The 16,954-nt window shown below is 38.2% G+C and overlaps 2 protein-coding genes across 7 annotated transcripts in view; one reads left to right on the top strand and one right to left on the bottom strand.

Annotated features, from left to right (window-relative positions):
* Positions 1-16,954, top strand: part of LOC126321732 (protein regulator of cytokinesis 1-like) — a 208,369-nt gene that overhangs the window by 29,715 nt on the left and 161,700 nt on the right. For all 4 annotated transcript variants that reach the window (XM_049994214.1, XM_049994212.1, XM_049994210.1 and 1 more), the window contains exon 2: positions 1,001-1,118. In XM_049994214.1, coding sequence (XP_049850171.1) covers positions 1,001-1,118 — 118 coding nt within the window. The remainder of the gene's footprint in view (positions 1-1,000; positions 1,119-16,954) is intronic.
* Positions 13,732-16,954, bottom strand: part of LOC126321776 (uncharacterized) — a 165,369-nt gene continuing 162,146 nt past the window's right edge. Inside the window, exons 2-4 of one of the 3 annotated variants that reach the window (XR_007558542.1) lie at positions 15,501-15,816; positions 15,275-15,413; positions 13,732-15,163 (exon numbers count right to left, since the gene is read on the bottom strand). Coding sequence is in view for 1 of the 3 variants with exons in the window: in XM_049994216.1 (XP_049850173.1) it covers positions 14,634-15,163; positions 15,275-15,314 (570 nt within the window). In the remaining 2 variants the exon portion in view is untranslated. Of the gene's footprint in view, positions 15,164-15,274; positions 15,817-16,954 lie in introns of all 3 variants that reach the window. The other 2 variants (XR_007558543.1, XM_049994216.1) reach the window with 2 other exon arrangements.

The raw sequence follows: 16,954 nt of genomic DNA, 5'->3' as shown, positions 1-16,954 counted from the left end.
ATACTTTTTTATAATATTGTTGATATTCCAACCCAGACTTTCCATCATTTGATTTTGCTTAGTGTGCAATCAGCTGTCTGTCAAGATCGCAATTAGATACTATAAAGTTAGCTCTTTCTTTCTTTCTTTTCTTTTTTTTTTTCCAGCAATATGTCATCATGTACGGCATTGTCCACTGATGATTTAAGTTATCGGAAATTGTGTGATCACATTCAAACATGCCACTCGCAAAATCTTCTCTGGGATGGCCTCAGATTGGGACATCCAGTGGATAAATAACCATTTTATTTCACCATTACTCCCTGTGCTTGATAAAATCAAGATTCCTTACACTTCTGTAGTCATATGTTCATTTAGTTTGACCACCATATTATTGTATTTAATGTTGGTAGTGATGTGGACCAGAACAAATTGGCTTTCTAGGCAATGGAATGGTAATACAGCATTGTTGTGCAGGAATAATGGCGAAATTGTTCCAGTGAGGCTGATTGCAATATTTGCCATAGCCACAGTGGTGTTTGTGATGTTCCGCTTAGTTGATATGGTGTGTTTATCATGTATGAATTTTATCCAAGGAAACTGTTGCAAAAACTTAATCTGTTGCATTACTTGCTCTTCATCGTGATAAGGTTTCCAGATTGTTGGGTTTGCAAAAGTACTTTGTTGTGGGAATTAAAATTGATGTTCACAACCAAAGAAGGAAAAGTACTAAGTTTTTCATTTTGTTTAGCACTGATGTAATTACTGTCATCATGTAAACCAAAAAATGTTGGCCTAGCTTTACTCTCAATTGCATGCATTTAACTTGCTAAAGATAATATTTATTTTCTCTACTTTGTCTTGTCCAGGAGCTGATATAGTCGTTACTGCTGTTAATTCGGCATTCATTGCTTTTTGTCCATCAGGTAGCTCCGAAAAGCGCTACACTGAAAGATTAAAAAAAAAAAAAAAAAAAATGAATCACGCTAGCATTACTGTCATAATTTGTTTTTATTTCCAGAGTGACAGCCATATTGAATAGTGCCTTCCTCAAAAATCTTAAGACGCTGTGGGCAGAATGTGGGTTTAATGCAGATGATGTTGCAAAGCGTGGTGATGAGGTTAAGAAAGAAATTGAGGTAATAAAACAATTTTTTAACTCCTTGCAGGCAGTTTATTTTATAAGCCTATCTATTTTTCTGTTACTTTATTATTTTAATGTATTATTATTGTTATTAATGTTCAGGTTACAAACTTAGAATGTACCACATCTACACTTCTACTCTGCTAGTAATTCTATAGCGGGTGATGCACTACTTTGTGCACCGCTGTTGCTTCCCCCTTTTCCTCTTTCAGGTACAAATGGTTTGCGGGAAGAACGATTGCTGGTAGGCCCCTGTGTGGGCTTGAATCTCTCTAATTTTATGTTTGTGAACTTTTCACGAGTTATTTAACAGTAGACTACACTGTTATGAAGTGTTTCAAATGCCTTCTGGAAGCCAAGGGTATATTGCCTCAACCTGGGGGCCATTTTCTACTGCTTTCTGTGTCTTTAAGATGAGCAGAGCATGCTGAGTTCCAGTCAACCGCTGTTTTCTGAACCCTAGTTAATTCCTACAGAGGAGACAATCTGTCTCCAGAAATGTCATACTACCTGAGCATAAAAAATGTTCCAAAATTCTACAGCAGACCAAGATGAGAGAGATATAGGACTATAGTTTGTTTTCATGTTTGTTTAGTGACACTTCTCGAAAACAGGAATGACCTGTACTTTTTTTCCAATCACTAGGAATGCTTTGCTCTTCCAGAGACCTATCGTATATTGCTGCTGGAAGAGGGGAAAGTTCTTTTGAGTACTCTGTAGAATCGTGTTGGTATCCTGTCACGTCCAGTGGCTTTTCCTCCATTCAGCAATTTCAGTCGCTTTCCTATTCCGTAGATGGAGGACAATGGTTCAAATCCCTATCCAGCTATCCTCATTTAGTTTTTCTGTGATTTCCATAAATAATATGTGCAAAATGCCGGGATCTTTCCATTGAAAGGGCATGGTCGATTATCTTCATTCAGCCTTCCTTCACCTGAGCTTGTGCTTCATCTCCAATGGCATTGTTGTTGACAGGACATTAAACATTAATCTTCCTTCCTTACTTCCTCCCATCACTTGAACACTCATTTTGATATGTCGTTTTGTCATTCATGGAACAATTTAAAATGCGATTTTTCTCTGTGAAACAGTTTTGGAGAAAAAGTTTACTATTTTGTCCTTTTCTCCGTCTTCCTTTCTTCAATGCCATTATGGTCACAGTTTGTCAGGATGGTTCATTTTGATCCATTTACTGATTTAACAAGACCAAACCTTCTTAGGATTTTGTGTCAAGTCAAGAAATTTTACTTTCGAATTCTTTGAACACTTCATACACGGCTCTCCTTATGATATTTTTGGCTTAATTTAGTTTTTGTTTGTCTGTGTGGCTTTGACTATTATAAAATTTACAGTGCAACTTCTTGCTGGTTTGGAGACAACCCTGCAAACTCTCAAAAAACTCTTCTTGTGCTGTTTCCAAGCTACTGAAAGAAAGTCCATATACTGAATGATGACTTTCTTTATTGTACATGTATCTATCTTTGAATATCACATTATTCCTTAAGAAAATCAAGATTTTCTCAAAAATCAATTGTGTACCAACTGAAATGTGTGGCATTGTATCTTCCTTCTATTATTTGATTGATGAGAACCTCCTTGGCAAAGAATTTCTCCAGAAGGGTTCCATGGTGTTGCGCACAGCATTGCAAACTCTGAGGAAGCACTGTATATGATGAAAGAACATCATAAGGAGACCCCACGTCGCCACATGATGTTTCAGGAGTACCTCAAACTCCAACCAAATGAAAACAGTGTCATGCTAATTATAAACTGCATCTTCATGCCTAGTTCAGAATATCCAAGGCCATTTGACGTGACAGAACGGGACAATCACATCAATTTTCTGTGTGATTTTAATTTTTTAAGAGATTAAAATTTAATATGTGTTGAAGCTTAGTGTACTATAGTAAAAAGAGTATCATTTCTTATAGAATGAAAAACAAAGCAGTAACTTACTTAATACAACAAATTTATAAACAATCACATGTAAGATGGAACGGGACTCAGAAAAATGAGCAATGCCATCCTTCTGATTGTTGGATGGAATTCCTGTGAAAACAAATTATTGATAGTGCCAATTTTTTTCAGTGATGCGTCAGGGATCAATTACTGATAGTGCCAATTTTTTTCAGTGATGCGTCAGGGATCGGGTGTGCAAGTCACATAAATGCAATAGATCAAATGACTAATACGAGGTCTGTCTAAAAGTATCAGACTTCTGATTTTCCTGCGCAAAAAAAGAGACGACAGTGTGGCGCCACTGTACACAGTAAAGGAAGAGACCTTTATGTGCATGCGTGAATTTTGTACCTGCCTTCCAGCGGGTCAGTTGCTGCCTGTTGGTGGCTGAGTGAAGTGTTACACAATGTGTTTGTTGGATTACCGATTCTCTCAAGATGACTGAAAGTGTTGAGCAAAGATACTGCATCAAATTTTGTCAAAAGCTTGGTGATTCTCAAAGTGAAACAATTCGTAAGATTCAGCAGGTGTTTGGAGAAGATGGGATGGTTGTAACACAAATTAAGGAGTGGTTCAACTGATTCAAGAAAGGCCACACATCGACGGAGAGTGACCAGCGTTCTCGCAGGCCCCAAACTGCTTGGAGTGCCGCTGTTCTTGAGAGGGTGCAAATTTGGTGATAGCAGATCGTCGTCTGACCGTGCAGGAGATTGCCCAAGAGGTTGGAGTGAATAAAAATTCTGCACATGCAATTTTGCATGATGATTTGAACATGCACTGAGTGACTGTGAAATTCTTGCCAAAGTTGTCACCAGAACAAAAATACCTCCGGTTTGACGTTGCACAGGACCTTCTGAACACCACCAACACTGATCCTGGGGTTCTGAACACCATGATGACAGGAGATGAGTCATGGGTATACGGGTATGACCCAGAAACAAAATACAGTCATCGCAGTGGAAGCATCCTGAGTCTCCAAGGCCGAAGAAAGTGCGGCAAGTGCGAAGCAAAATCAAGATGTTGCTGACTGTCTGCTTCGATGGATGTCCGTGCAATAGTGCATCACGAAGACGCACCAGTAGGACAAACAGTGACATAGGAGTATTATCAAGATGTTCTCCGGTGACTCTGTGATGCAGTTCAGCGCAAAAGACCAGACATGGACGGCGAAAAACTGGGAACAACATCATCACGACAATGCCCTCGCACATTCATTCCACTTGATCCAAAAATTCTTGGCCAGACATGGAATTACAGCCATTCGCCAACCTCCCTACTCTCCAGACATCGCTCCTTTCGGCTTCTGGTTGTTTCAAAAATTGAAGACGCCACTGAAAGGATCCCGTTTTGAGAGTAGAGAAGGGAGAATGTGGAACACGATGACGGAGCTGAGCACCATTCCAAAAGAAGACTTGTGTTGGTGTTTCCGGCAGTGGAAGGATTGGTGGACTAAGTGTGCGCAAGCACAAGGGGGCCTACTTTGAAGAGTATTAGGGTCCCAACCCCATCAGGTATTCGAAATATTTTTTCTGGCTAAAGGTTGGATACTTTTTAGACAATAAAAATATATATTTCTGTGATGGAAAGGGCAGGCAATATGACAGAAAGGGACAGGTGTGATTACCCTCTTCTCAGTTTTTTTTTTCCCAAAAAGTGGCTTATTTAGTATCTTACATGGATTTTACAAAAAAGAAAAAAAAAAAAAGAAGTCAACAGTATGGAGTAACAGGATACATTTCTTACATTTATGATACAGGGAAGAAATATCTGTGATGATTGTCATGTTAAGGGTGGAAAGAACTTTCGCAATGTCAGATCGTGGTATACAAGACATATCATTACGTTTAAAACTAAATTTTTAGTCTGTTGTATTTTTCCTCTGAACATAATTTCATACTCATCTCCATCAGTTGTCAATATTTAGCTTATGAATTGTTTGATTCCTCTTTTGGCAGCAAAATTAGCCACAACAAAAGAGCCCAAATTAGTTGTATTTTTCTTTTGCAGAGGATCATTAATTTGGCATTTTCCTTGTAGGAAGTGAAACTGAGTTTCAATATTGATTTGAGAATGTTTGGTGTAGGATACTGTGTATGACAAACACCTTTAACTTTGTGCACTGATTATCAGAAATTGCATGAATATGCTCCATGGCTTCATCAATGCACCTCTTTTGTATTTGTATTTCATCTTTTGTACACAACATCACAATGGTGGACTTTGAAGCTTCCTGAGCAAATTCATAAAATGATCTAGCGTCAGTGCCATTGAATTTTCCACTCAACACAGCATGCCACACGTGATGTTTTAATTCTCCACCTATACCATCAACACTGCCTTTATCATTGCTTGTAGCCAGGAAATACCATATTAATAAGAAATGCAGTTCCTCTTGAATTAAGGTAATGTTGCATAATGTACACTGTTGCTTGAACTGGCTGGCTGCTCCATCTGAAAATACGTCAATAACTATGACATTTGGAAACTTAATTTGTAGATGTTATAGAAAGGCATTAACAGCATATCTGTTGTGAGAGAGTTTGTCACTGATTATAGCATAACTTTGGAGAACAGCAGGAGACATGCAGCCTTCAGTTGAGAGTATGTGACTTGTTGTGAACCGCAGTGTGCAGACTGGATTTCATCTTGCTGCCATACTGAATAGTTTTCAGTGAAATCTATTTAAAGCACAATGCTTTCTCCATCAACATTATTCTTTTTTTCTAAGAAGTAGCTATTTTCTATTTTTACTAAGATACAATGATGATAAAGTGAGGTATGTTGCTGATTAGCTCTTTGAACACTGTATCAATCTTCTCTTCCACTTTTTTCCAATTGTACTACATTAAATCATTTGTATTCTCTGAGAGTTCATTAAACTTGTGAGATACATCTTGTACACCACATAGTTCACACTTACTTGTCATGTTGTTGTTGTTGTTGTTGTTGTGGTCTTCAGTCCTGAGACTGGTTTGATGCAGCTCTCCATGCTAATCTATCCTGTGCAAGCTTCTTCATCTCCCAGTACTTACTACAACCTACATCCTTCTGAATCTGCTTAGTGTATTCATTTCTTGGTCTCCCTCTACAATTTTTACTCTCCACGCTGCCCTCCAATGCTAAATTTGTGATTGCTTGAGACCTCAGAACATGTCCTACCAACCGATCCCTTCTTCTTGTCAAGTTGTGCCACAAACTCCTCTTCTACCCAATTTTATTCAATACCTCCTCATTAGTTATGTGATCTACCCATAAAAATCTTCAGCATTCTTCTGTAGCACCACATTTCAAAAGCTTCTATTCTCTTCTAGTCCAAACTATTTATCGTCCATGCTTCACTTCCATACATGGCTACACTCCATACAAATACTTTCAGAAACGACTTCCTGACACTTAAATCTATACTTGATATTAACAAATTTCTCTTCTTCAGAAACGTTTTCCTTGCCATCACCATACTACATTTCATATCCTCTCTACTTCGACCATCATCAGTTATTTTGCTCCCCAAATAGCAAAACTCATATACTACTTTAAGCGTCTCATTTCCTAATCTAATTCCCTCAGAATCACCAGACTTAATTTGACTACATTCCATTATCTTTATTTGCTTTTGTCGATGTTCATCTTATATCCTCCTTTCAAGACACTGTCCATTCCATTCAATTGCTCTTCCAAGTCCTTTGCTGTCTCTGACAGAATTACAATGTCATCGGCGAACCGCAAAGTTTTTATTTCTTCTCCATGGATTTTAATACCTACTCCGAATTTTTCATTTGTTTCCTTTACTGCTTGCTCAGTATACAGATTAAATAACATCGGGGAGAGGCTACAACCCTGTCTCACTCCCTTCCCAACCACTGAGTCCCTTTCATGTCCCTCGACTCTTATAACTGCCATCTGGTTTCTGTACCCCTGCCACCTTCAGAATTTGAAAGAGAGTATTCCAGTCAACATTGTCAAAAGCTTTCTCTAAGTCTACAAATGCTAGAAACGTAGATTTGCCTTTCCTTAATCTTTCTTCTAAGGTAAGTCGTAAGGTCAGTATTGCCTCACGTGTTCCAACATTTCTACGGAATCCAAACTGATCTTCCCCAAGGTCGGCTTCTACTAGTTTTTCCATTCGCCTGTAAAGAATTCGTGTTAGTATTTTGCAGCTGTGACTTACTAAAATGATAGTTTGGTAATTTTCACATCTGTCAACACCTGCTTTCTTTGGGATTGGAATTATTATATTCTTCTTGAAGTCTGAGAGTATTTCACCTGTCTCATACATCTTGCTCACCAGATGGTAGAGTTTTGTCATGACTGGCTCTCCCAAGGCCGTCAGTAGTTCTAGTGTAATGTTGTCTACTCCCGGGGCCTCATTTCGACTCAGGTCTTTCAGTGCTCTGTCAAACTCTTCATGCAGTATCATATCTCCCATTTCATCTTCATCTACATCCTCTTCCATTTCCATAATATTGCCCTCAAGTACATCACCCTTGTATAGACCCTCTATATACTCCTTCCACCTTTCTGCTTTCCCTTCTTTGCTTAGAACTGGGTTTCCATCTGAGCTCTTGATGTTCATACAAGTGGTTCTCCTTTCTCCAAAGGTCTCTTTAATTTTTCCTGTAGGCAGTACCCATCTTACCCCTCGTGAGATAAGCCTCTACATCCTTACATTTGTCCTCTAGCCATCCCTGCTTAGCCATCTTGCGCTTCCTGTCGATCTCATTTTTGAGACGTTTGTATTCCTTTTTGCCTGCTTCATTTACTGCGTTTTTATATTTTCTCCTTTCATCAATTAAATTCAATATTTCTTCTGTTACCCATAGATTTCTACTAGTCCTCGTCTGAAACTCCGTACAACCTCTGGTTTAGTCAGTTTATCCAGGTCCCATCTCCTTAAATTCTCATGATTTTACAGTTTCTACAGTTTAAAACCTGGTTCCTAAATCTCTGTCTTACCATTATATAATCTATCTGAAACCTGTCAATATCTTCAGGCTTCTTCCATGTATATAGCCTTCTTTTATGATTCTTGAACCAAGTATTAGCTAAGATTAAGTTGTGCTCTGCGCAAAATTCTACCAGACGGCTTCATGTTTCATTTCTTAGCCCCTTTTCCATATTCACCTACTACGTTTACTTCTCTCCCTTTTCCTACTCTCGAATTCCAGTCACCCATGACTATTAAATTTTCGTCTCCCTTCTCTATCTGAATAATTTCTAGTTGGCATATAAACTTGTACTACTGTAGTAGGTGTGGGCTTCGTATCTATCTTGGCCACAGTAATGCGTTCACTCTTCTGGTTGTAGTAGCGTACCCGCACTCCTATTTTTTAATTCATTATTAAACCTACTCCTGCATTACCCCTATTGCTTTTGTATTTATAACCCTGTATTCACCTGACCAAAAGTCTGGTTCCTCCTTTCACCGAACTTCACTAATTTGCACTATATCTAACTTTAACCTGTCCATTTCCCTTTTTTAATTTTCTAACCTAGCTACCCGGTTAAGGGATCTGACATTCCACGCTCCGATCCGTAGAATCCCAGTTGTCTTTCTCCTGATAGCGACATCCTCTTGAGTAGTCCCCGCCCAGAGATCCGAATGGGGGGACTATTTTACCTCTGGAATATTTTACCCAAGAGGATGCCATCATCATTTAACCATACAGTAAAGCTGCATGCCCTTGGGAAAAATTACGGCTGTAGTTTCCACTTGATTTCAGCCGTTTGTAGTACCAGCACAGCAAGGCCGTTTTGGTTAGTGTTACAAGGCCAGATCAGTCAATCATCCAGACTGTTGCCGCTGTAACTACTGAAAAGGCCGCTGCCCCTCTTCAGGAACCACAAGTTTGTCTGTCCTCTCAACAGATACCTCTCCGTTGTGGTTGCACCTACGGTACGGCCATCTGTATCGCTGAGGCACGCAAGCCTCCCCACCAACGGCAGGGTCCATGGTTCATAGGGGGGTTACTTGTCATACATTTTTCATTCTCATCACTACAAACAAAAAGTTATATCAAATCAGAGAATTTTGTTGAAAATTCTTTTCTGTAACCTGACAGAGCTCATAGAAGCGATTGGATATTTTCATGTTAACAGCGCAGACAGTTAAGCTGTGTCATCTCACTAAGAGGAGAAACAAATTTTGGTCTAAGTGAAAAAATTTTTGGCATTCCAAGTTTGATGTCTGGATGTTCATTTTTGAAAATTTGACTGGGTTTTGCAGTAGTTGTGTATGTATCTGTTGACATTTGGTTCTCACGTTATCTTGTCTCGCAATTATGGCATCTTTTCTGCCTGATGTTTGTCTTGTAACATTGCCTCTTTGGTGGAAAATTGTTGAACTTCATTTTCCATCCCAGAAATTTAATTACTATTTTGGTGTCTATGTTTCTTTGGCGTTTATGTTACTTCACAGGTGTTAACTAGTTCCTTCGTCACAGCAGAAGCCTTTGAAGGACTTCTTGTGAGTGACCTGAAGATTTTTCTAACAGCTCTCCTTTGGAACTTGCTGGCAGATTAAAACTGTATGCCCGACTGAGACTCGAACTCGAGACCTTTGCCTTTCGCGGGCAAGTGCTCTACCATCTGATCTACCGAAGCACGACTCACACCCGGTACTCACAGCTTTACTTCTGCCAGTACCTCGTCTCCTACCTTCCAAACTTTACAGAAGCTCTCCTGCGAAACTTGCAGAACTAGCACTCCTGAAAGAAAGGATATTGCGGAGACATGGCTTAGCCACAGCCTGGGGGATGTTTCCAGAGTGAGATTTTCAGAGTGAAAATCTCCCCACTCCAGCAGAATGATAAGGTGAAAGTACAGACCCCATGATAGATGGTTCCCATACTACAGTGGAACATGAATGGGTTCAGGAATCATGTGGAAGAACTGAAACTCATAGCACAGGCACAGCCCTTGTGTTTGTGTTTAGAGGAACAGAAACCACTGGAATGGATGATCAGCGAGGCTAACTGGTTGCTGTACAAGCAATTGATTGTGCGTGAACACAAAAACAGCACCCAGGAATGGCTGGACAACATCACTCGAGTGATGCATTATGCCACTGACCTAGCAATCCCAAAGTCGTCAGGTCATTTTAAGAGGCGACCTGTACTTTGGGGGACAAATGAGTGCCATTCAGCAATTCAGGGCATGCATGCGGCTCTTCAACAGTTCAAGTTCTGGCCAACAGCAGACAACCTCTGAGCCTGTCGAGTCGTTAGGGCCAAGGCTCGTTGCGTCATTAAGGAGAGCAAGATACTGTCATGGCAAGCATTCCTGAAGCTGTCCAGAGGATATCTGTTAAACATAGTCATTTACCAATAGCAGCAGTGCTGAAACAGGGGTATCTCCAACCAACACCCACAGACATCGCTCGACACTGGCTGAGCATTTTGCAAAAACTACTGCCAATGCAAGGCAGGACCTGATATTTCATCTCTACCATGTTGAGAGGGGCAAGCTGGACTTCAGATCTTCTGAGTCTTACAACCCCTCTTTCTCCATGTGGGAACTGGAATCAGAACTATCTGATACTCGTGACACTGCACCCGTCACAACTAACTCAACTGCATGCTACAACATTTGCCAGAGGTGTTGAAGGAAATCATCCTCACATTTTTTAATCATATATGGCAGACAGGCAACTTCCTCAACTCACAGAGGGAGGCAATTTTGATAGTTCTCCTCAAAGTAGTAAAGGACCATATGTGTCCCAGTAGCTACAGGAATATAGCCTTAAGGAGCTGTGTAAGAAAGACCCTGGAGCAAATGGTCAGCTGTCACCTGGTCTGGTTGTTAGAGAATAGGCAATTCCTTAGCCGCTCTCAGTGTGGATTCCTGCGATTTTGGTCCACTGTTGACAACCTGACACTTTTAGAGGCGGCTTTTCAGCAGGATTTCCTACTGTATCGGCATATTCTTTGATATCAGTAAGATGTATGACACTACTTGGAGACACAATTGCGTTAATGCGGCTTTTGTGGCCACTTCCTCATCTTCATTTGGTCTTTCCTATCTCAGCAGTTTTTTAGCACCTGAGTTGGTGACACTGTATTGCAACAATGAGCCATCAGTTGCAATTTACATTGCTTGTAAAATTGCAAAAATAATACATACACAAATAAAACGAGAAAGTAGGACCAACATAAAAGGAAAAGACAGTAGTATTATACATCAGATGAATAATAAGCTTCAAGAAAATAATGCATTATCGTAAAACGAGATAAAGGAAATACATTGATGATTATGTGAGAGAAAGATTAGAACAGAAAAGTACTAGAATTTTTCGACCAAAATAATATCAAAATTATCGACATAGATCCAACAAACAATTTTAATGCACAACCAAAGAAAGCTCTAAAAATATGTAACTTCATAGTCACCGAAAAATATGTAAAAGACTCCATTATAATGAATCCAACAACACCATCATTGTGTGTCCAGCCCAAGATACATAAAGAACAAATCCTGATTCGTCCATGGTCAGTAGCCCAGCTCATGCTGTCAGTAAAAAAAAACTAAACATACTCCTTAAGCAGTAATACATAAATGAGAAAGAATACACTACAAAAAGCCATTATGATATTATTAATAAAATCAAAAATATAAAAATACCAGAAAATTGAATACTCTTATCACTCAATACATCTAACATGTACACAAACATTCCAGTAACAGAAATTATAAAATTCATTAAAAAAAACTTTCACAAATATAACACAATCATTCAAGGATAAATTTGTGAAATAATAGAATTTCCTACTGTTAATCAGTTCCTACAATTATTTCTCATTTTAGAACAAAATTGATCTCCAAAAAGAAGGTGTAGCAGTGGGCTCATGTCTAGCAGGTACATTAGCTGATATTTTCGTTAACACTTTAGAAGAAAAATTTTTCAACAGGTTCACTCAAACAGCCAAAAAATCATTTATTACTATAGATACATCAATGGCATCTTAATCCTATTCGATGGAACAACAGATGAGTGCAACATTATGCATTCACAATTCAACAGTTTGGATGCAAAAATTAATTTCACTGTGGAAAGAGAAAAAATAAGATCATAAACTTTCTGGATTTAAAAATTTCAAACAAAAAATCGGAACACGTATTCAATATTTTTTGTAAACCAACAACAGACAGACACAATTATCCACAACCAGTCATGCCACCCGATATCACACAAGCTCACATATTTTCATTCTATGTTACACCGATTAAATAACGTTCCACTGAAAAAAGAAAATACTAAGAAAGAACTAGATCTTCTCCGAAATGTAGCTACAAGCAATGGTTATCCTAAAGAGTTAGTAGACTCGTAACTCAAAAAGAAAACCAATCAAACACATGCCAGTCCCATAGATGAAATAACTTTAACTAGAGACAAAAACAAACCACAGAAAAATAAAGTTCTTGTATGGCCATATCTAGGTATTATTTCCGACAAAATTACACGATGTTTCAAGGCTATAAAATTATACATATCTTACAGAACCACTAACAGTCTAAACCGATTGTTGAGGGACATACCACATAAATCAGAACCGTTTTTGCAATCAGGAATCTACAAAATTAATTGTGAATAGTGCCCAAAATTTTGTATTGAACAAACAGGAAGAACGATTTAAAGAACACATGACAATAAGTGACAATAACCCATCCACATTTGCTGTCCACTTAAGACACCAACCACAAAATACCTAATATAGATGGATCACTTCAAATGTTAAATAAGTTACAGAAAGGAAAACTCATGGATGTAATGGAAGAAATTGAAATCTACGTACATCTAAAAGATCAGTCAGTCAGAGTTTTAAATGAGCAAAAAAGACCTCTGAAATGGGAAATTCCTAGACAGTTTTCTACCAGTTCTATGGCGAAGTGTTACAGAAGCATAGAATGTGAAATTATTGCTACACTCATTAATAAATATGACTCTAATGCAAAACATCATGCAACCATAAAGCAGTTTTTACTGGACTCTCTTGGTTCTTCTTTAAAATACTGTGATAAATGTGATATATAAGATCTGTGTACCAACTATTCAAAAATGACGTGCTCCTACAACAACAGAACAAAAATTTACAAGTTATTTTAAAGAAATTACATACAGTCATATTTACACTAATGATGAACGATAATTAAATATAACTGAGAACAAAAGCATATGCAAGTTAAATAGCAAATTTCTGTAAAATAATTGTAATCTCCCTAGTGTTAAGTACGTTATATATAAGAGCTTTGCAACAACTGCTAAAATAGCATGAACACCTTGAACTAATTTATGAGAATAACAGATGTCATAAAAGCAATGACGTATATGACATAATCTGTTAGTAAAAATCATCCATAAAAGTAAGTTATAATGTGCCTAGTATATGAAGGGGTCTGAGAGATTAAGTCATAAGCCACATTAAACTTCCTTTGAGATGCGATGACTTTAAAGTTTCATGGAAGTATAAAAATGTTACAGACAGAGTAGACACATACTTTTTTGCTTTTAATTATACTTTAATACATTGCAAACCTTGTGTAAAAACACCATCTTCTTTCTGTTGTGTTATATCAATTTGAGAGTCATTTTAATTATGACTTGATTGGGAATGGCTTATGACTGTGTCTCACTGAAAATAATTTAGAACACAAAATACATTTTTAAGGTTTTTTTTTAATTGTATAAGAACTAGCAATTTTTGCACTTTCACATACACATATACATAACAGATAAGTCAGTTTAATACTTCATTTTACACTGTAAATGTGAAATCAAGGAAGTTCTTCTACGTTATCATCGTTCACATTATTTCCAGCACATGACCGAAAAAAGCTTTGATATGCTGCAGGTATGTCTCCCACAAGAGACAGTATGTCATCAGTCTTTTTCTGATTAATTTGAAGTCGCTTTCTATATTTTATTTACAGCTGAAATAGATCTAGTTCATCTGGTGTTCCTTTCCTCTCGCTACGTAGATCCACCGACTTGAAGGTTCCTATATGTGGGTAGCAGAGCTCCACGCTTAGTGCGAGCGTGAAGGGATCTTTACACTCAAACTTAAACTGAGCCGCTCCACTAAAACGAATGGAATCTCCAGATGTTAATAGAGTGGGTATATAGATTAATGACTTCAGATCTCCCAAGCTTCTGAAGTCTGGTCTGTGCATTTTCGTCACACTGAAATTTTTTGGACTAGCAGATTTGACTACTTCTGCTCATTCGTCTGATGTGTATGCTATTGGACGTTTGTTTCTTGCATAAATTTCAATGCGACCAAGATCACGATCACAAGGAAATCTAGTATGACCTACCACGGGGATATAATGTTGCACAGATTCAGATCTTTTGGTGGCAATGAGAGTTCTTTCCAGGGCAATAAGAGACCAAATCTTTGGCTGGCCCTTACAGTTATCTGTGATTATGTGGAGATTTTTAGCTTGAGAGTTAGTTATCCCCAAGTATTTTAATAATCTGCTCCCTTTGTCCATCCTTCTCACTCCACAGAAATATGTATCCCTTACCTGACCCACAATCGTGGATACTGTAGTTACACATTTATATTTCTCTCATGTAGAATGCTGGGCCAGCTGTGAGTTCTAGCGCGGGAAACGTTTGTTGCATGTCAATTGCTATTATGTGGTGTTCTTTCAGATTCTCTTTAGCCAGAGAAGATAAAGACACAATCATATTTTGCCCACTATCAGCATTTCTTAGATGCAACTCACGTTGTTTTTTCCTATGTGTAATTTCTTCTGCAAATAATCCTGAGTTTCCTGTTACCATTAGAAAGGCATCACATGTAGAACAGGTGCTGCTTTTCGACAGTTTGAAGCCTATGTTAAATTCGGACACAAAAATTGCCCTGAATTTGCTTTGTGGTACAGTAGGGACACCCTTTTCCTTGCAGTATTCGGAGTATTTGTCCCTAAACAAGAATGCAATTGTGAGATCACATCCAAAATGTACTTTGTTGAGGTTCTGCTGCCTGCTGTAGTGACTGTTATATTTTGATATAGCGTGGATGAAATCTCTGACACCTTTCACAGCTTCGTCTTGAAATTTGTGTGGATGAGTGCCATGTTTGTCTGAAAGAAAAGAGCGCATGATTTGATACATTACTTTGTGTTATTATTATACTTCAACATTATTTTGTTTGGTTCAAATGGATACCTTATAGTAAAAGGTAATATACAAACCTCTTCCTTCTTCTTTTGGAAATGCGTGACCCACCTTCATTTGCTGTTGCAAATCATGACTTCAAATCCATTTATTTTTACACTGCATTAAAATGTCACAACTCTAGATGAAATTCGCTTTGTAGTCTTTTTTCAATAGCTGTGAAATAAATAAATGCGAAGCAGAACTAGGTAAAGTAAATTTGTGACAGTTGGTCCACTCGTGTCTCAAAAAAGTGAAACGAACCTTGCTTTTTTGGTACCATTTTCACACAACACATTAGGTAAGTGTTATGGGCATTAAAGTTTCCTATGTCCCAAAATGAGTGGAAAATATTTTCTTCTTCTCCCAGTAGTTTCGTATAGCACTTATTAGAACAACTACAGGGACTTCACAAAGATGCTGCCTGAACAGTTTTATTGGTTTCAGAAGACACTTACTGCTGACCCGAATTATGTCGACGTTTGGCCTAAAATTTTTTCCACTGATTAACATTACACTTCCTTTTTCTTGAAGAGCTTGGTTTCTGGGGTGATACTTCATTTGCTCTTCTTATTTCAAGCTGTAATATGAATAGGAAAATAGTCACAGAACTTCTGTGAGATAGAGTCACAAGCCACACAAATCATTATATGCCACTGAAATGGCAGTCATGAAAACTATATTATTACCACAATCAGTGGTCATTAAAATTAGACTCTAAAGGTTTCTCATTAACACAAAAGACGATGATCAACTGTGAGAGGAATGTTATGAGAAACAAAGTCACAAGCCACTGAACAATGATCACCACTAAAAAAATATTTTGTATACTTCATCTTCTGAATTAGTACTGTTGCTTGATGGACACCAAGACTCATCACAATCACTGTCAAAAGGGTGAGAATCCTCATTTACACTACTGTCCTGTTGTCACTGCCACATACAACTAGAATGTGTGAAGCACCTTTAGATGTACGTGAGCATTCAGTCATTTTGATATGGCTTGTGACTATGTATCTTGTGAAAAAGACGCCATGTGGTAGAGTATAGAACTACATGTCATCACTTGCCACCTGTTGGAGAAAGATGGAACTTCTTCAGTCCAATATGAGGGGTGCATCATTAAGAATGTCATACCGTGAATATCTCAATTTTGATAAAAGTGTAGCTTATCACTATATCTCTCTGACTCCTTCATATTGATATATATATGACTTGTTCCTACATCAAAATCACAAGTGTCACTAATGTATCCAATGTATGAAACTCCCGTTTTAGATACTTGAAAATAGCCTAAGGGTGTAATTGTACATTCATACAGTAAATAAAGAGAATGACAGCTGAAAGCTTCAAGAAATCGTTCAAAAATTACATTACGGAGGTTAGAGTGGGCTGCAAAGACAGGGTTTTAGTTTCTTTGCGTGTTGTCATTTTAATCATTCTTGTCGTATTTTTAATTCTAACTTGTGTATGAGGGACACCATCCTACATTTCAGAGGCCTGGTGAGGTTTCTGGGTCTCATTTTTTTTACTCTAGATTGTGGTGTTTATCACACCTGAGAGATTAGAAAGTCAGAACCTGCAAGGCTCTGAACATCATAAAGTGCCTTTGCCCCAGGTCTTAGGGAGCAGACAGAGCACCTCTGCTCCAGTTTTATAGGGCTTTTGTGAGATCCCACATGGACTATGGGTGCATGGTGTATGCATTGGCGAGTCCT

Source organism: Schistocerca gregaria, chromosome 2, assembly GCF_023897955.1.
Source record: "Schistocerca gregaria isolate iqSchGreg1 chromosome 2, iqSchGreg1.2, whole genome shotgun sequence".
NCBI lineage: Eukaryota > Metazoa > Arthropoda > Insecta > Orthoptera > Acrididae > Schistocerca > Schistocerca gregaria.
Note: the sequence above shows the minus strand (reverse complement) of the source record. Positions and strands in the feature narration are given on the sequence as shown.